This window comes from Bison bison, unplaced genomic scaffold, assembly GCF_000754665.1.
Source record: "Bison bison bison isolate TAMUID 2011002044 unplaced genomic scaffold, Bison_UMD1.0 scf7180017864304, whole genome shotgun sequence".
Lineage (NCBI taxonomy): Eukaryota > Metazoa > Chordata > Mammalia > Artiodactyla > Bovidae > Bison > Bison bison.
In genome coordinates this window covers 16,134,134-16,155,245 of record NW_011494876.1, presented here as the reverse complement: position 1 = coordinate 16,155,245, position 21,112 = coordinate 16,134,134, and the positions used below count along the sequence as shown (strand labels likewise).

Here is a 21,112-nt window from a genome sequence, read left to right as displayed (position 1 = left end):
CCGGCCTCCGGCCCCCAGCTGCGGGCCCACGGGGCGGGAGGGTGCGGCCGTGCCGGATGCGGACACCGCCCAGACCGTGCGGCGGCGCGGGCGCGTTTGGTCCAACCCAGGGAGTGCAGCGCGGGCACTGCGGTAGTGGCCCGAATGATTCCCGCCCAGGGCCCAGACGGGCTCCGGATTCTTTCTCAGTGGTTCTTCAGGGATTGGACCCGGCCCCGGGAGGGTGACCAGCAACAGGAGCGTGTGCTGTCTGTGGCTGCACAGCCCACCCCACCTGTGCTGTATCACTACTCCTGAAGAACGAGCCCTATTGGCAGGCGCGGGGATGGTGCAGTTGGCGGCGTCTGGGAACTTTGAAGGTTAAATTGCAGGAGGGTGGGCAGTGCTGCGGAGAAGGGGGCAGGCAGTCAGGGATGGGACTGCAAAAGCCAGCTTTCTCCTAACCTTGCATTCTGGCACTACCCTAGACTGTGCTCTCATCCTAGCTTCCGGTTTCCCGCCTACTTTGACACCCCCAGCGCAGCACTGCCTTTACACAGGGTTTCTGGGGTCACTGTTAAGGCCCTGCTCCAGACTCCTGGAGGGGAGCCCAAAAGCATGCAGGGCCAAGGAGACTGAAGTGGATTTCAGACCATCCTCGTACCTAGTCAACTTCATCTGGAGCTCAGGCTTGCCAGTAAAAGACACTGAGAATGGACAGGTAGTAAGAAGAGGAAAGTATCACACTCCTGAGATTTGTATGGAAGAATGACTGCTTGGAATACCTCCTACTCCTCAGTAGGCTGTATTCCCTACTCCACCCGCCTCTGAACTTGAACGTGACAAAATACTCATTCCCACCTCCTTGGCTGAAGTCAGGTTAGTGCCGGTTTGGGGGAGTGGGTGGGCAAGCTGGTACTTTGCCCCCTGAAGGAAAGGTGAGCTAGGCAGAATTCATCCTCCCACTCCCAGCCCTGGAGAGAGCAACACAAACACCAGGATACAGGAAGTTTAGAAAACTGCCTTTATTCTATTAGTAGTTGGAAAAATTAACTGGTACAGAAAAAAAGTTTAGTCAGCTGGAGAGGAGAGAGAAACTGAGGGCCACCCAAGAGAACTGGCGGCTCCTCTGGGAGGGAACCTGGATACAGTGAGAAGAAAGAGCACTGTGAACTACAGAGCCAGACCCTGCAGTCCAGGTGAGACAGGTTATGCCACCTTCTGAGTGTCTAAGTGCCTCAAGCAGAAGACTGAATTCTTACTTACTTAGCCCAGCTCTGGGGAAGGGGGTACTGGAACATGTGGGGCCGAAATGGGGGGACATGGCCATCTTTTATCCGAGAAACTGACAAAACGGGAATTTAAAAAATGAATTTTCCATCTGACTTTATTTTCAAATACACTTTCTTTAAAAAAAAAAAAAAACCAATACACTTTCTGTGAAGATGACAAATATCAGTATTAGGAAATCCAATTATACAAAAAATACTACATCTAGTCTGGGGTAGATATATTTATTTTTGGTAACATACATTAAGCGGCACTAATTACACAGTAACTATAAGGTAACTAACATGAAACCACAGAACTGTAACTTTACCACAGCTGCGTGGATTTGGGCCTTTCTGGCTGAGCACATTTTCAAAAAACTGGATAGCCACCCAGAGCTATGCCAATGAAATCTGTTAAAAGGAGTAAAGCTCTGAAGTGGTGACTCACCAGAGTACCTTGCAGCTGATAGATGACAGACAGGACATGTTAGTTATAAAGTAGTTACAGCCTAATTCACAAAAGTTACCAATGGTTTCTCTTTCTAGAAAGAAGCAAGAAGTTAAGAAATTCCTTGAATTAGCGCCTGGTGTGTCAGGTGGGAGTGCAGAGGAGGGCTGTTAAGAGCAGTGTCAGAAGGACCCTGGTGGGTCAGGTGGGTTGGACATCATTAATAATCATGGTTGGCTTCTAAATACTGGTAGCAAGATGACTTCTGATTTGTAATCTTAGGTAAATTATAGATAAATGAAAAAGGCCAGTAATCATACACTAAGATTAATAAACAGCACTTCAAAATTAACCGCATGAGGGCTGTGCTTGCAGCAGGGGTTTCACAAGACAAGGCACCCAGATTTTTTCTTCCCACGTCTGGCTTGCAGAGCAGCTCTCGTGGCCATTTCAAAAACCTCCCTCACTCCATCTTTGGTCTTTGCTGAACACTCCATGTACCCAAAAGCACCAATCCTGTTTGCCATATCTCTGCCTTCTTCGGGTTTTACTGGCTCCTAGCAAAGAGAAGAGAGCACTTTAGTTAACAGTGTTACATATAGTAAGTAGGTGCAGAGCATTTTAACTCCGCTAAAAGACTTCAGAAGCCAAGGTGTCAGCCCCATCACTTTTAAAAGGCTATTAGGGGCTCTCTGTTTGGACTCCCAGGTTGCCTGATCCTTCAGTTGCCACCAATTTATCTCTAGCCTCATGTATACGAAGGTAATAACTGGACAGGGAGACTGAGAGCCTGATAAAGCTCCTGCATCTGACACACTGACTACTGCTGTGATGGTCCCTTCTCAGGGAGGCAATCTGCACGAGAGAGGTCCCATCTTACAGGACTAGGGAGCCTTAGGGACCCTCTGTGCAGGCCCCAGTCCATGAGGCACAGACAGAGGCTTCTGGGACTCTCTCTGAAACAGCCTGGCCTATGTGGGTTTCTGCCTCGTTCCCTGAATCTCCCATCGTGGGTCCAGGGTCCCCAATGCTACAGAAGACAGAGCCCCACCCCAGACCCACCTGCTTCATCTTGGCCAGCTCCCGCCTTGTGTGCTCGTCGTTTCGAAGATCCTTCTTGTTCCCAACCAGGATGATGGGCACGTTGGGACAGAAATGCTTGACTTCCGGAGTCCATTTTTCTGGTATGTTTTCTGAAAGCAGCAAAATACACATAATTATCTTGAAGAATCTCCAGAAGCCCTAGTTAAATTGTGAAGAAACTTCAGAATCATGCTGGACATATAATGGAATTTCACTAGTTTCAAAACCATGAAAAAGGCAAAATCTAACCCCCTTTCTCTTAAGCACAGAATCACCAGCTTTTCTCAGTCATACCAAGGAGCTCATCTCCTGCAGGTGGTGCCAGGTGAAGGCTACAGAGGAGCAAAGGATTCAGAACACAGGGTGGCTCCACAACGGTGCCCCCTGCCCCACCGGCCAGCCATCCACGTCACTGTTGGATGATTCTGACCACAGCTTACAGGAGTCCCCATTCTACGGCTGTGGCTACAGCTAGCCCAGGGTTCACACACTTTCTCTACACCTTACTCATGGGCCTTCAGAATGACCTACCCTTGGGTTACTGGAATTTCAAAGGGCTTCAGTGGCTTCTGAAAATGAATCATGACCAGTTGCAGCTTCTTGCCAATACTAATTTAGATAAGGTGGCCTGAGTTCAACCTCCCACACCCACCACCTTGAGCATCTCAGAGTCAGGGATGACGTTACAAAATGGAGATAACTAAGACTCCACATGAGGTTATTCTGATTCAATGTGTACAGCATACTTAGTATGATGATCATTTAAATGGTACTGAACATAATTTGGCACTATGTTTTAGGCGTAAACTGTTCACTCTCTGACTTCAACACCAAAAGGCAGGAGTTACAATATGGAAAGATGCCCTGCCTTCTGGCTAGAATGTAGAGAAATTATATGAGTAAGGTCAGAAAACTCAATTCAATGCTCCACTCCTCAGCCCACAAGACAGATACTTTCCTCCTTTGCTAGAGCAGCTACAGCAGCTACAGTCAATCACTAATGTTACAACTTAAAACTCGAAGCCTTATTCTAGAACAAAGGGTTCCTTAAGAACCGCAGAGCAATAAAGACACAAGGGCCAGCATATCTGACACTGAAGCCCAACAGCCTGGGTGGTCAATCTTGCTCCTGGCTCTGCACCCTGTGGTCAGTTTTCAGTGAAGCTGCAACAGTGATCACTTTAAAGAGTAGGTGAGATCACACACATCTCTCTTGTGTTCAAACCATCTGAGAGTTCCCATCTCTCTCATGATCAAAGGAGAGGTCCACACCATTAACCACATGGCTCTGCAACCCTCGCTCTCTGTACAGCACAGCACACTGGACTCCTTCCTTCCACCTGGGGAGTCTTTTGTTGGCCTCTCTCACCTATGCTCAGAGGTCTCCTTTTCAGTGAGGCTCCTGACCAGCAGCATGTGGTCATCTTCTAACACTACATACTACCACAGCCTATTCCATTTCCACCACCATGAATGTTATTTGTAACCTTTCCTGCTATCAGATTTAGATTTTGGCTCTTCTGTCTCCATCTAGAATATAGGTTCTATAAGTAGGTGCTCAATAATTATTTGCTAAACATACAAAATTATTACTCTAATAGTCTCCCCACCTCCAGAATACAGGACATGTAAAATAAAATGAACTGCCTCTCTTATGTTCACTTTTCATGAATAATTTTAAAATTTAATTTTTTTACCTTTTAATTCAGTAATGGCAATCACCTATAATTGCTCCTACCCTCAAAGTAATCTGATCATATCAGGACACATCACTTTACACAGATTTACAGTGGAGTGCTTTGGATGTCCTTGTGAATTCCATTAATTCTTATCTAGATCCAGAGTCTACTTTTATAAGTCAAGTTTTACTGGAACAGAGCCAAGCTCATTCATGGATATATTTTTTATGACTGCTTTTGTGTTACAACAGTATAGCTGAGTAGTTATGGCAAATTCAGGAAATGCAACAAGAGAACACACGGCTGACAAGCCGAAACTATTTACTATTTGGCCTTTTACACAGGATCGGCCAGCAACAGGGCTGAAACCTGCACACCAACATTCTGATTGCTGATCAAACTTGTTATTCTATACCCAGACTCTGGGCTATGGTCTAACATCCAACCATACATAAAAAGCAAACTGCAATGTTTGGTTGACATTAGCTTTTCATTTTCTTGATATAAACTTTGAGTTCCCAAGACACATTTTACCGGGGCAAACTACCAGTGGAATTCTCTGCTACTCCCTAGCCAAAATGAGAGAACTTTTAAAAGGCCCTTGGCAAAACTAAGGTAACTCAGGTCAGCAAAGGGGCCCTACCTACCTATGATACTCCTGCCAAGACCACCAGTGAAGGCACAGCATCAGCCCCACCCCACCCCCAGGTGTATCCTGAGAGGGAGCTCAATCTCCCTCTGCTTTCTACCTCTGTGTTCCTCCCTAGAACCTGCTCTCTGGGTGAGGGGATAGCAAAAAACAAGTCATAGTAAACAGACAAGAGGTCAAAAGCAGAAGATTTCTTGAGACCAGGAGATATACAGTGTTCAAAAAAAAAAGTAAGACAGAATAAGAGTAATATTTTGCTCTGAAGGTACTCTTGTCCCTCAAGGATTATACCCTGGATGAGGTGGCAAAGGGTGCACACTCCTCATTCCTACAGGATTTAGGCAAAGTTCATCATGTGTGTGTTTCAATGGAAGGTGTCCATTTTCTCTCTAAAGTTCAGCCTCAAGGGCCTCCGCAGAGTCCCACCAAAGGAAGCCAGATTAATTTGAAAACCGAAACTAAAACACAACTGTTGAACCAAAGTGAGACAATGGCAGGCAGTACCCACAGTCTCAGTCCTGGGAAGTATCACACAGGAGGCTCCATCTCAACTTGGTTCCTTGGGCTGCATGACGCTGAGCAAACGGATCTAAGTCTCAGAGCACCCCTCAGTATTGTCATTTACGTGAGTACAAGCAGGACACACAAAGAGTCACTCCACCCTAACCCCGCAGGAACAGCCCAGGCTACCAGCCAGCCCTCAACTGTCATCTGTGGTAATAATGACAGTGTCTTTGCCCCATCCACTGCCCTGTTAAAACAGGGCACCACAGCACCGAGCAAGACGTTTTATCATCTTTAGTACAAACCGAAAGCAAGTTCTGTTTCAGGCCCCGGTGCTGTTTTGCAGAGTAAGAGATCAGCATCTTTCACACATTTTTTTTTTCTTTGGAGGAAAGCAGCTTCTGTAACATGTGACCAACTGAGCCAGTGTAATGTCAGGTTTAAGTCTCTATCCACTAGCTGAGGGGCTTTATATAAAAAAGGGCTAAAGCAGGGGTTTAAAAACACCACTAGGAATCAGCAAATCATCAGTCTAGATGTTGGGAGGCAGCAGGCTCAACATTAAGTACTGAAAAAAGATGTGGACACCCAAAAAAAGCCTTCCCCAAATCTCAGTCCAGAAAATAGCTTTGGGGAATGCCCTGGATATCCAGTGGTTAGGACTCCGTGCTTTCACTGCTGAGGGCACAGGTTCAATGCCCTGGTCAGAGCATGCTGCATGCCCACCCCCAACCCCTGTCCCCTTTAAAAAAAGAAAGGAGGGCAAAAAATAGCTTTCTATTGGAACCCACCTACTTTACAAGGTAAACATGGCAGTCAAGGGAGACCAAAGCTGAAAAGGGATTCAGGGCTCAGGATCTACAGTCCTGAGACTCTAGGACTCTGGCCACTTATGATCTCCTCTGAAACTCATGTATGCTTTTCAGCCACTTGATGTCCAGAAAGGACCTGAGAAACCAAAAACTGACCACCACACAGGCAGCGACAAACGTCAGGCTGCAGGGCTACTCACCTAAACTATCAGGGCTATCAATGGAGAAACACATCAGTATAACGTCGGTATCCGGGTAGGAGAGAGGCCTCAAGCGATCATAATCTTCCTGCCCAGCTGTGTCCCATAAAGCCAACTCTACCTATGACAGGAAAAATGAACATAAGAGTGCAGGTTAATCCCACTACTTACTTTCAGAAGAAGTGAAACCACTGTACCTTCAAATGATAGACTGTCCACATAGTAAAATACAAAAATGGTCAGTTTTATTAGCGTCAAGTCAAAAGTAATTTTGTAGCTTATAAGTACTTATAAGTACACAAATAACATTCTACAGAGGAAAGAAAGTGAATGAACCATCCCACCAGGTATACAAGGCAAGACAGGGAAAAACCAGAACAAGTAACTTTTCTTAATACAGTCTCACTCAACCATTTCCTTACCTTGTCTCATCACTCTGCTCCAATGAGGAAACAAGATTGTATCTGAATTGATGGATAAGAAAAGTGACCGTCCTGGGTGTTGGGCAAGGTCTGAGCTGACAGGAAAGGCCTATAGCTCTGCTTTTACTGCTCAAAAAAAATGTCTCAATGAAAGCATCATATAGGTAGGGGGTACTCCTTTCACCTTGGGAACCTGTTCACTTTCCAGTGGGAGGAGGGCAGACACCTGGACTTGGACAGGATCCACCACCCCCACGCCTGTCAGAGACTGTACTCAGCCCAGTCACTTCTTACAGTCACAGTGGTTTTTAGCTCTTGTGGCCCAAGGAGTTCTCCCTCCAATGCCTCGAGTAGCCTTCTCCTCCTAACACCTTCAGAGTGTTCAGTATCTAAATATTATTCCTACCTTAAAGTTGATGGCTAATTATTTCTTCCACCCTCAACCTCTGCCCCAGGATGCGTCACTCACAACTTCAAGTCCCACTGTGCCTCTGTCACGCATATTACCATCAGCTTGGTACAGGAATCCATAATATATTGATGCCCAACCCTCACAACTGGTCTGACCTCAGGATGCTACAGCTCATTCTCTCACAAATCCCACTCCCCTGGCACCCCCACACCTCATGAGCATTCAGTCAGACAGAAGAGCTAACTCTGTCTCCTGATAAATGATTCCAGGGTGCCAAGCCTGTCTCACGTCAGGGCCTTTCCATTTTTGGCACACCTATTCCCTGGCCCATAACCACCTAGAATCCTGGATGGCTCCCTGGGATCTGTGGGTGCATACTCTTATGAGAACATTCGCACGAGGCGCCCTCTCTCACCCTGGGATACTGACTTGCTCTGAGGTAGGTAGCTAGGATATGATACCCTCTTCCAGATCGAGTACCCTTTTTTCAGGGTTCCTCTCCCTGGTTCAAGGGCTTTCATTTTGCCAGGGTCAGGCACAGCAAGAAAGATATTCACTGATCATTCCTCAAGGTTTGTAAGTCAAAATCCCTATACTTCTTAAGGGTAAAAAGATCCTGGTCATTCCAAGACCCCAAGGCAAAGATGATGCTTCCAAGAGGACAGAAGAGCCAATAGTAACCCCCAAACATATACTGCCACAAATGGAAAAGACTTTCCCAACTTCTGACTGCAGACACATCGCAACCAACAGCTGTCATTCTCTAAATGACAAGATAAACATATAAACAATATACATTCAGTACACCTTTTGAGAAATGTGCTATGAAAACACCAACCTAAACCTGTTTGTTTCCTTCAAGCCACTGGGTCTTTCTGTGTATGTGTGTGTGTGTGTGTGGGGGGCCATCTAAATTGGGTGAGAGGTCTGGTATGTGACAGCAGGCCCAAATTTTCACCAGCTTGTCAGAATTGGGCCCTGTCTCTACACAAAACCAATCTTCCTATGAAGCCCACAGAAACCTGTACCCAAGCATCCACTCAGAGAACTGACTGAAAGTTGAATTGGCAACACTTATGGGCTACCTACAGGGTATAGGACCCAGACAAAGTTCTCTTAGGCACGAATTCATTGTGGTTTTTTTCATCCATTCGTGACCAGAAGGGCGCCATGGGGCTCCTGATGGCCTGAGAGCAGCCACTGTGGCCCACATGGCTACTGGGGACACTATAATAGGGGGTGTTGAGTATGTTCTTGTCCAGTCCAATATGTCAAGTGCTTTGGTGCTTCCAAATGCCTTCAGTCACTTCACAGACCCTTGCTGTCAACCGTAAAATGGCTTAAACCACTTTACAAATCAAAGTGGCTCCAAGATTAGACAGCTTACTCATGGTCATAGAAGTATCAAGGCATCCTGTAATGACGAACCCTAGAATTCGAAGCAGCTGGCCTAATGTGCTTTCCACACACAGTCCCACAAAACGAGGTTAGGTAGTACTAGGACAGAAAGGGACAGCAGGAAAGCAAGAACAGGAGAAGGAAGAAAGAAGACAGAATTGTGGAAGCCAATAAATTAGGTGCTAGCACCATGAGACATGTGACTGAATGCCTAAGAGGACTGTGTTGGAAAATAGCCCGTTGTTCCACTTTTCTTTTCAGCTAACCCATTTGCAATGAGAATTTCATTTCTCTTCAAAAGATGGACAGGGACCTGGATATTATTTTGACAACAAAAGGGAGGAGAAGAGGGAGAGACAATTCTAATTTCAGCAGTTTTGCTCCAGTCTTGCTGGTGCGCTTTCAGGGCAGACAGGAGGAAACACTGTCCTCACCGCCAGTGACAAGTAACTGAAGCAAATGCAGCAGCCTGTTTATGTTAAAGTCAAAAGACATTAAAAAAAAAAAAAAAAAAACAAACCCAAAACCTAAATGTGAGCATGTTGTTTAAATGTCACACTGTTGGTGGTACAGAGCCGTACAACCCTTTGAGAAGCATAATCAGCAAGAACACATTGACCTAGTAATCTCAAACTTCAGCACTTAATGAAATACTATGACAGAACCATCCATACAAAGGTTCATTTTAGTATTAACCATTTGGCAACAAACTAAATTCCAAATATAAAAAAAGCTGGAAAGAACAAATATTCTAAGGCTTCCTCATGTGAAATACGCATGAATGTGGACATAATCTAGATGATAATAATTTAAAATGAATAAAATTGGACTAAGCAAGAGAGTTCCAGGAAAACATCTACTTCTGCTTTACTGACTATACCAAAGCCTTTGACTGTATGGATCACAACAAACTGTTGAAAATTTTTAATGAGATGGGACCACCAGACCTGCCTGCTGAGAAATCTGCATGCAGGTCAGAAAGCAACAGTTAGAACTGGACCTGAACAACAGATTGGTTCCTAATAGGGAAAGGAGTATGTCACGGCTGTATATCGTCACCCTGCTTATTTAACTTATATGCAGAGTACATCATGAGAAACGCTGGGCTGGAAGAAGCACAAGGTGGAATCAAGACTGCTGGGGAAAATATCAATAACAGATACGCAGATGACACCACCTTATGGCAGAAAGTGAAGAACTAAAGAGCCTCGTCATGAAAGTGAAAGAGGAGAGTGAAAAAAACTGCCTTAAAGCTCAACATTCAGAAAACTAAAATCATGGCATCCAGTCCCATCACTTCATGGCAAATAGATGGGGAAACAACAGAAAGAGCGAGACTTTCTTTTTGGGGGCTCCAAAATCAATGCAGATGGCAACTACAGCCATGAAATTAAAAGAAGCTTAGTCCTTGGAAGAAAAGCTATGACTAACCTAGACAGAATATTAAAAATCAACAAAGGTTCGTCTAGTCAAAGCTATGGTTTTTCCAGTAGTCACGTATGGATGTGAGAGTTGGACTGTAAAGAAAGCTGAGTGCCAAAGAATTGATGCTTTTGAACTGTGGTGTTGGAGAAGACTCTTGAGAGTCCCTTGGACTGCAAGGAGATCCAACCTGTCCATCCTAAAGGAAATTAGTCCTGAATATTCATTGGGAGGACTGATGCTGAAGCTGAAACTTCAATACTTTGGCCACCTGATGCAAAGAACGGACTCATTTGAAAAGACCCTGATGCTGGGAGGGACTGAAGGCAGCAGAAGGGGACGACAGAGGATGAGATGGTTGAATGGCATCACCAACTCAATGGAAATGAGTCTGAGTAAACTCCAGGAGTTGGTGATGGACAGGTAAGCCTGGCGTGCTGCAGTCCACAGGGTTGCAAATAGTCAGACACAACTGAGCGACTGAACTGAACTGAAAAGGCAAGAACAGATTTCTCATTTTAACTTTTTGTTGTTATGTACTGAAGAGACAAAGAGACCTAATTCTCTCAAGGCTCTATGAATAGCGTAACATAAAAAACAGTAGCAGTTATTCTGAAAAGTATACTCACCTGCTTTCCATCCACTTCAATATCTGCCACATAGTTCTCAAACACCGTAGGGACATACACCTCTGGGAACTGGTCCTTGCTAAAGACAATGAGCAAGCAAGTCTTGCCACAGGCTCCATCTCCAACAATCACCAGTTTCTTCCGGATGGCAGCCATTGCTGAAACAAAACAAAAGTGTTGTCTAAATGCATGAGAATCCATGATAGCTTTAATCTATAGCACATACTTTCTGCCCACGGGGCACAAGACTCTATTAGCACACGAAAAATATAAGATAAAATGCTAGTAACACCTTTCCACATGGCATCAAAAAGTCATACTAAAACCCCAGAACTAACATTATACTTGATGGTGAAAATATTGAAAGGTTTCCTTAAGAACAGGAACAAAACAAGAAAGTCCACTCTTGCCACTTCTAAGGGGGTTGTGGCAATTAGGCAGAAGACAACATAAAAGACATCCAGACTGGAAAAGAAGTAAAATTATAAAGAGCTATTAGAAATAATAAATTCAGCAATTTACAGGATATAAGATTAACATATAAAATCAATTGTATTTCTATACCCTAGTAATGAACCTGAAACTGAAATTAAGAAAGCAATTTCACTTACAACAGCATCAAAAAGAATAAAATATGAATAAGTAACAAAAAAGCATGAAGCATACTCTGAAAACTTTAAAAAATATAGAGAGAAATAAAAGATCTAAATGGGAAGACATTCATGTTTAAGGACTAAAGGCCAATACTGTTAAATGGCAATACCCTCCAAATCAATCTACAGACTCTTACGATCTATCAAAATCTGAGCCAGCTTCTTTGCAGAAACTGACAACTGATCAGAAAATGCAAATGGAAATTCAACGGACTCAGAACAGCCAAAGCAATTTTGAAAATGAAGAGTAAAGTTAAAGGACTCAGCAAAGTTAAAGGACTCACACTTCCTGATGTCAAAACTTACTATTTAAGGTACAGTAATCAAGGCAGTATTGCACTGTTATAAAGATATAAACAATAAACAATTCCCTGGTGGCTCAGACAGTAAAGAGCACCTGCAATGCAGGAGACCTGGGTTCGATCCCTGGGACGGAAGATCCTCTGGAGGAGGGAATGACTACCCACTCCAGTATTCTTGCCTAGAGAATTCCATGGATGGAGGAGCCTGGCAAGCTAGAGTCCATGGGATCCCAAAGAGACACGACTGAGCAACTAACACGTTCATAGATCAATAGAGTAGATTTGAGAATCCAAAAATAAGCCCTCCCATTTAGGGTCAAGTAAATTTTCAAAGAGGATGCCAAGACAATCCAATGGAGAAAAAACAGCCTTTTCAACAAATGGCGCTGAGACAACTGAACAGATAACATGCAAAAGAAGGAAGTTAGAACACTACCTCACATCATATACAAAATTAACTCACAATGGATTACAGACCCAAATGTAAGAGCTAAAACTACAAGATATTTTTTAAAATGCAGTAAAATACACAGAAAACTTGCCATTTAAACAATTTCTAAGTAAATACTTTAGTGGCATTACATATATTCAACACTGTTGTACAATTATCACCATCATCCATTTCCAGAACTTTTTTCACCTTCTAAAACTGAAATTCTATATTCATTACACAATTATCACCCCATCTCCCCTACTTCCACTGTTGGCAACCACCATTCCACTGTCTACCTCTATGAATTTTACTGCTCTAACTACCTCATGTAAGTGGAATCATACAGTATTTGTCATTTTGTGACTGGTTTATTGCACTCAGCATGTCTTAGAGGTTTCCTCTCTTTGTAGCATGTATCAGAATTTCCTTTCTTTTTAGATTGAATAATATTCCATTGTATGTACTGATATATACCACATCTTATTTATCCATCTATCTGCAAACAGACGCTTGGGTTGCTTCCATCTTTTGGTTAAAAAATACATTTCTCACAATGTATTGTGAACAGTGTATTCACAAATATCCAGAAACAAAGAAGAAAGATAAATTGGACTTCATAAAAAATTTTAAAGCTTTTGTGGTTCAAGGGATAGCATCAAGAAAATGAGAAGATAATCCACAGAATAGGAGAAAATGATATGGGACCTATATCCAGAATATATAAAGAACTCCTACAACTGAATAAGAAAAAAGCAGCTTAGGTTGGTGGTCTGACTTGGGATCTCTCGTTGCAGTCAAGGTTGATGTGGACCCACAACATGTAAAGAACTCCTACAACTCAATAATAACTAGACAGACAATCCGATTTAAAACTGGGCGAAGGATCTGGCTATATCTATGACCCAGCAATTCTACTCATAACTCCAAGAGAAATAAAAATGTATTCACACAAAAAATTTACATGAATGTTCACAGCAGCATTATTCATCACCATCAAAAAGTAGAAACAAACCAAACATCTAACAACTGATGAATGTACAAAATGTGATTTATCTACACAATGGAATATTATTCAACAATGAAGTGGGGGGATACTAATACATGCTACAACATGGATGAACCCTGAAAACATTACAATTTGTGAAAGAAGCTATTTACAAAGAAACACATGTTGTGTCATTCCATTTATATGAAATGTCCAGAACGGGCAAATGCAGAGATAGTAGACTCGTGACTTCCAGGGGAAGGGAACTAGAGGAGGGAGGAATAGGGAATGACTACCAAAAGAATAGTGAGGTTTTTTATAAGGTGATAAATTTTTCCAAAATGATTCTCAGATGGTTATGTAACTCGAATATTCTATATACAACTGAATTGTAAACTTTTAATGGGTGAATTATAATGTGTGTGGATATTACCAAAGCTGTTACCAAAAAAAGGAAAAGCATGAAGACTCCCTACCTCCACTTGCTACAGCCTAGAGGTCAACCTGAACTCTCACCATTACCTCTTAGAACAGCACTCCAATTTTTAATTGTGCACTTTGCTGCCCAGCTAAAAGACATTTCTTAGTTTCCCTTAGACTAGATACAGCCAGGTACAAACTTCTAGCCCCTGAGATGTAATCAGCAGTATTCTGTGGGACTTCCAGAAAATCTTCCTTAAAGTTGGAAGTCCCTGCCCTTCTTCATCTCCTTCCTCCTTCCTGCTGCTTAAAGCTGGAGTCACGGCTGCTTTCTAAACAGTCATCCTAGAATATGAGTGCCACACCCTGGAGTAGAAGGAATAAAGGATGGAAGGCACCTAGATCCCAGATATCTTGGGAGCCACCGTCTCAGCCCAAGACTGCCTACTTCCATACTTCTTTTATGTGAATGAAAAATAACTGTCTTGTTTAAGGTAGTATTTTTCAGGTCCCCATTATCTATAGTCAAACTAATCCTCAACAATACATTCACTGACAAAACCATACTGTCTCAAGGGAACGTTTCTCAAACTGGAGTGGGTGACACAATCCATTGGGGTACATACATGAAGTAAACATCAGAAACTATTTTTTTTAGTCTGGAAAACATAGGAAATTTAGCTTTAAAATTTAATGCACATAAACTCATAAGGTTCTGTAATGCGAAGGGCTGACGCTGCTGTCGCTCATTTGTGAGTTCTGAGAACATGTGGTGTAGTGCAATGAATATGTGGCTGGCTAAGAATATACATATATATTATGAAGTTTTAACCAACTCACAATATTATCTAGTAATAGTTAAAGACTTATTTTCTGTGAAAAAGCAAAATAAGGATTAGGGATAATACTCCTAATGCAAGCATAATAACCAGCATATACATAAAAGGGAAATGTGTTCAATACAATTCTTTAAAACATAGGACCACACAATGAAAACAGTACTGTATAGAGACTAGCCCTTTAAACTATAACTCAGGGACAGAGGAGCCTGTTGGGCTGCTGTCTGTGGGGTTGCAGAGTCGGACACGACTGACGCGACTTAGCAGCAGCAGCAGCAGCACTTCTGACACCCATTCAGCTCCTTATATCCCTCCATTTTTGTTTTTGATTCCTACTTGATTCACTTGTGTTTTGTCTTCCAACCAGACTGCAAATCACCTCAGAGCAAAGGAAATAGCTTCTATTTCTTCACAGCCCTATGTGGCTCCATACTTGAGTGGACATGTAGTAGAATTTAAGCAAGTGAAGGGTATGAAGCAAGTGGAAATGTATACCTTTTCTTTGAAACAGACCAGAGAGAAGAAGGTTAGTAGAGGAAAGCACGGACGTGGGGAGGTTCCTTGTTTTAAAATAGGCACCCTGCACTTTATGGTAGACTCAAAGAAGGAGCCAATAGACAGGAGTGATGAAGGGGGGTGTGGGATACGTATTAAGAAAATCCAAAAACAAAACATTTTTTCAATGAAAAAGGAGAGACAGACTACTTCATTTTCAGTCTCCTATGAAATAATCCAGGGCACAGACGCTAATTTACCTTTTTTAAAAACTCTTTCCTCTATGTTCAGTCTGACTGCTAACATCTTGATAGGATTCACAAATCATTTTCTGTTTTTTTTCTTATGTTCTCAAATCCATGTCACAATTTTACCTCCTAGGCCTATCTTGGTATTGGTGTATGCCCAAAGTCCAGCAATCAGGACCTTATAGGATGCAAACAAAATGTATCTGTAATTCCCTAAATTATTAAAAAAGACTGCCATCTTTGAATAGTATCCTTCCTAGAAAGTACTCAATTTTTAAGAAGTAATTCCTGTAAATCAAATACAGTTAAGGACACACAAAATAAAAATTCCAGGGAGCGACCAAAAAGGCTCTTGAATATTTCCCTTAGGGAATATTCTGCCCAGGAAAAATATAAAACCATTCAGCTTCTACTGATGATAAAGAAATCACAAGTGATTATGGGACAAAATGAAAATGAAAGCCTATAATTACAAGGTGATTTCTGGGATGCTGGGAGTCTGGCAACACAACCAGAAGTTGTTGACAAGATGTGAAGAGTACAAACATCAGAAAATGAAACTCCCTACTTTTTTTCCTGAAATGACCCAGGAATTTTTTTTTACTCTAGTATCTTTCCTTTCCATGTTGTTATAATCCAGCATCTTTTCAAGTAGATGGCTTGCCAGCTTGAGAAGGAAAATCATATTGAGCTCTCTCTGCAGTCTCTCTGCCAGATGTGTTATTTTCTAGACTCTGAATTGTTTCAGATATAATTCTTAAAAATTTTGAGTAGAGGTTTGTTTTTCCAGTAACAATCAGCTGTAAGATATCTATTTAAGTCACCTGTAATAGCATGCAAGTGAGTGTATATTTCTTTAGAGGAGTTACGGGAAATCTCTACATCTCTCACAGGGTCTGGCATAAGACAGAGGAATGCAGTGAGCAAGTTACTCCTACTAAGGTCTCTCCTGCCCAGGCCTAACCTTACGGCCTCCAGCACCTTTCAATTTATAGAGTATTGCCACCTGGGGTATCCCACACACCCCCTTCATCTCTCCTGTCTACTGGTTCCTTCCAGTCCACCATAAAGTGCAGGGTGCCTATTTTAAAACAGGGAATCTCCCCACATCCATGCTTTCCTCTATTAACCTTCCTCTCTCTGGTCTGTTTCAAAGAAAAGGTATGTATTTTCAGTTGCTTCATACCCATTCACTTGCTTAAATTCTATCAATGTGCATTCTGCCCAAACTTCTACTGAAACTTTCTCAAAAGTCACCAGTGACCTACCTTCACAAAATCCAGTCCTGATTCTCCTTGATATTTTTTACCACCTTACCTTCCTGTCCTTGAACCTCCCTGACAAAATATGCTAAAATAAACACTGATTATAATAGCCAAGACATGGAAGCAACTTTAATGTCCATCAACAGAGGAATGGATAAAGATGTGCTACATATATACAATGGCATATCACTCAGCCATTAAAAAGAATAATGCCACTTGCCACATCATAGATGGACCTAGAGTGTATCATACTGAGTGAAGTGAGACAGAAGGAGAAATATCATATGACATGCCTTATATGGGGAATCGAAAAAGAAATGATACAAATGAACTTACTTAAAAAAAACAGAGAGACTCACAGACTTAGAAAAGGAACTTTACGGTTGCTGGGGGGGTGGGGGTGGGGAGGAATAGTTAGGGATTTGGGGAAGGTCATGTACACACTGCTATATTTAGAATGGAAAACCAACAGGGACCTATTGCATGGCACACAGAACTATGCTCAACGTTATGTGCCAGCCTGGATGGGAGGGGGCTTGGGGGAGAATGAATACATGTATATGTATAGCTGAGTCCCTTCACTGTTCACCCGAAAGTACTTTGTTAATAGGCTATACCCCAAAACAAAATAAAAAGTTTATAAAAGTCTGGAAAAACAAAAGCCCCCAGTTTTAAGTACATACTTCCTACCACCACTGTATAGCAGTTGGATCCTTCACATCTGAAAACAGCCCTGTAAAATGCCATCAGAAAGCCAAGTAGCACCACAGCAAAGATACCTGCTGTTAGAGATTACTATTCACAGGGGACAGTGTACCAAGTATATTGGGCCCAGTCCTGCCCTGTGATTTTTAAGGGCTCGAAAATTCCCAGGATGGGAACTACGGCAGTATCAGTGGTTGCTGCAACCTCTCAATATCAACCACAACAATGACAAATTAAGGTAACCTTGACTTACATGAAGATATTAAGAAGAGGTGGCCAAGAATACACAGAAGAACTATACAAAAAAGATCTTCATGACCCAGATAACCAAGATGGTGTGATCACTCACCTAGAGCCAGACATCCTGGAATGCAAAGTCAAGTGGGCCTTAGGAAGCATCACTATGAACAAAGCTAGTGGAGGTGATGGAATTCCAGTTGAGCTCTTCCAAATCCTGAAAGATGATGCTGTGAAAGTGCTGCACTCAATACGCCAGCAAATTTGGAAAACTCAGCAGTGGCCACAGGACTGAAAAAGGTCAGTTTTCATTCCAATCCCAAAGAAAGGCAATGCCAAAGAATGTTCAAACTACTGCACAATTGCACTCATCTCACACACTATCAAAGTAATGCTCAAAATTCTCCAAGCCAGGCTTGAACAGTATGTGAACCATGAACTTTCAGATGTTCAAATTGGATTTAGAAAAGGAAGAGGAACCAGAGATCAAATTGCCAACATCCACTGGATCACGGAAAAAGCAAGAGAGTTCCAGAAAAACAAATACTTCTGCTTTGTTGACTATGCCAAAGCCTTTGACTGTGTGGATCACAACAAACTGTAGAAAATTTTTAAAGAGATGGGAATACCAGACCACCTGACCTGCCTCCTGAGAAATCTGGATGCAGGTCAGGAAGCAACAGTCAGAACTGGACATGGAACAACAGACTGTTTCCAAATTAGGAAAGGAGTACGCCAAGGTTATATATTGTCACCCTGCTTATTTAACTTATATGCAGAGTACATCATGAGAAACACCGGGCTGGATGAAGCACAAGGTGCAATCAAGATTGCCGGGGAAAGTATCAATAACCTCAGATATGCAGACAACACTGCACACCGCCTTATGGCAGAAAATGAACTAAAGAGCCTCATCATGAAAGTGAAAGAGCAGAGTGAAAAAGCTGGCTTAAAACTCAACATTCAGAAAACTAAGATCATGGCATCTGGTCCCATCACTTCATGGCAAATAGATGGGAAAGCAATGGAAGCAGCGAAGAGACTTTATTTTGGGGAGGCTCCAAAATCACTGCAGACGGTGACTGCAGCCATGAAATTTTTAAAAGACGCTTGCTCTTTGGAAGAAAAGCTATGATCAACCTAGACAGCATATTAAAAACCAACAAAGGTCTGTTTAGTCAAGGCTATGGTTTTTCCAGTAGTCATGTATGGATGTGAGAGTTGGACTATAAAGAAAGCTGAGCGCCAAAGAATTGATGCTTTTGAACTGTGATGTTGGAGAAGACTCTTCAGAGTCCCTTGGACTGCAAGGAGATCCAATCTGTCCATCCTAAAGGAAATCGGTCCTGAATGTTCATTGGGACGACTGATGCTGAAGCTGAAACTCCAATACTTTGGCCACCTGATGAGAAGAACTAACTCATTTGAAAAGATCCTGATGCTGAGAAAGATTGAAGGCGGGAGGAGAAGGGGACGACAGAGGATGAGAAGGTTGAATGGCATCACCAACATGATGGACACAAGTTTGAGTAGGCTCCAGGAGTTGGTGATGGACAGGGAAGCCTAGCGTGCTGAAGCCCACAGGGTCATCAAGAGTTGGACACGACTGAGTGACTTAACTAAACTGACTTAGATGTGGAGTCTGCCTTGGCTCTGCTGCACTGCTTTTGTTTGGGGAGTTCTCTGTTTGCTTTTTTGGCCATGCCAGGCGACTTGTGCGATCTTTGTTCCTCGACCAGGAATCAAACTCAGGGCCCTGGCAGTGACAGCACCAAGTACTACCCGCTGGACCTCCCGGGAATCTTCCTGTTGCTTTGCTGTGGTAACAGTTACTATTCTATAGGCAACAGGAAAGAACCACAGTCTTCCATATATAGTCTCATTCACAAAGTTACTGATAACCACATCAAAAAAGCCAATTAGGCCTTCTGACTGTGTCCAGAGGCTTGATACTTTAAGTTATAGCAACAAGGTGAACTCAACAAGGCCACACAGTGGGGCTGTCTGGGCCTGGCACTCAATGATTTAGTGGTTAAAACATAAAATACAACTAAAAAAATATTAATTCCTATTGTACGGTTTCTATTAGGAAACTTCTGTTTTATTTGTTCAAAGACTCAGCACAGGACTGGCTGTGCTGCTGAGCAGCAGTGCTGGGAGTGAATTTCAAGAGGTCACCCTTCTGGGAAACCACCACCTTCCTTCCACAGGAGGAAATAAGGGCTGTCTGCACATAAACATCCTCCCTTAACAGCACTGAGGACAGAGGGCAAGAATATCTTTTTTGTAATGTGCAAATCCTGGCTGGCACAGTCTTAAGTACTTGGACCAATGCCCCATTCAAGGGTGACTCTTCTGCTGGTACTGATGATGAAGCACTGTCCACGGCAGACTTCACTGGCCCATCAGAGGCTTGGGCTTTTGGAGGACAACCACTGAAAGACACTTCACTGCCACATGTGACAGTGCTGCCTACCGCTCATCACAAGCTACTCCATTTCTGCCTCACCCCATGACCTGACACACAACTTCTTCAAAAAACACACTACGCTAATCATTCTTCTGGTTCTCCCTTTAATGATACAGTGTTGTAAGTTTCAAAATACACTATACTACAACAGATCTTACACTGTTTGATCAGCCACCATGGTCCTTTTCACTGGTGTATCACAAATCACTTGCTATACATTTGATAGGAACTGATTTGATTCTGAACTTCTCCAGAGGCAGATATAATTATCATTCATTTTACTAAGGAGAAAAGAAGCTTAGAGTTACTATTTTACTGAGTAAAAGGCCACTAAGTTATTAAAATACATTTTCAAAACTGGAACACTGTTCTAGCACGAGGTACCCAGTTTTTGGAGAGGTTACTGAAATGTAACTTGTGCAACTGGGACTGACAACAAAGGATTTACTCATTGCTGAAGAGCCTTACAAATCAATCAAACTCCATTAGCCTAAATTTCTGCCAGTAAACATATAAATCAGGCCAGGTCTACTAAGCAAACATGTCACAGAAACCCTGTACTGATACCCAATGAAAGGCATGTGGTGTCCAACTGTCAGGGGGCAAGTGGAGAGGGAGAACACGACACATGTGAAAAGAAGCTATTCTACAGTATGCATTACATGTGTGCATTATATAGTGGATATATGTGTGAGCAACACACATATAAAATCTTTCTTAAAAATATCTCAATTGAAATAAAATTCACATACAATTTATCCACTTGAATTCCATAATTCTGGGTATCTAAGGTACAGCATAATGATTATAGATTATGATACTCTAACTTACATGCAGAGTACATCATGAGAAACGCAAGACTGGAAGAAACACAAGCTGGAATCAAGATTGCCGGGAGAAATATCAATAACCTCAGATATGCAGATGACACCACCCTTATGGCAGAAAGTGAAGAGGAACTCAAAAGCCTCTTGATGAAAGTGAAAGTGGAGAGTGAAAAAGTTGGCTTAAAGCTCAACATTCAGAAAACGAAGATCATGGCATCCAGTCCCATCACTTCATGGGAAATAGATGGGGAAACAGTGGAAACAGTGTCAGACTTTATTTTTCTGGGCTCCAAAATCAGTGCAGATGGTGACTGCAGCCATGAAA

General features: G+C 42.6%; 1 protein-coding gene across 1 annotated transcript in view; it reads right to left on the bottom strand.

The window, feature by feature from the left end:
- Positions 1–981: 981 nt before the first annotated feature.
- Positions 982–21,112, bottom strand: part of RHOA (ras homolog family member A) — a 45,935-nt gene continuing 25,804 nt past the window's right edge. Inside the window, exons 2-5 of the mRNA XM_010851863.1 lie at positions 10,909–11,066; positions 6,626–6,746; positions 2,761–2,891; positions 982–2,255 (exon numbers count right to left, since the gene is read on the bottom strand). Coding sequence (XP_010850165.1) covers positions 2,082–2,255; positions 2,761–2,891; positions 6,626–6,746; positions 10,909–11,064 — 582 coding nt within the window. The 5' untranslated portion in view covers positions 11,065–11,066 and the 3' untranslated portion in view covers positions 982–2,081. The remainder of the gene's footprint in view (positions 2,256–2,760; positions 2,892–6,625; positions 6,747–10,908; positions 11,067–21,112) is intronic.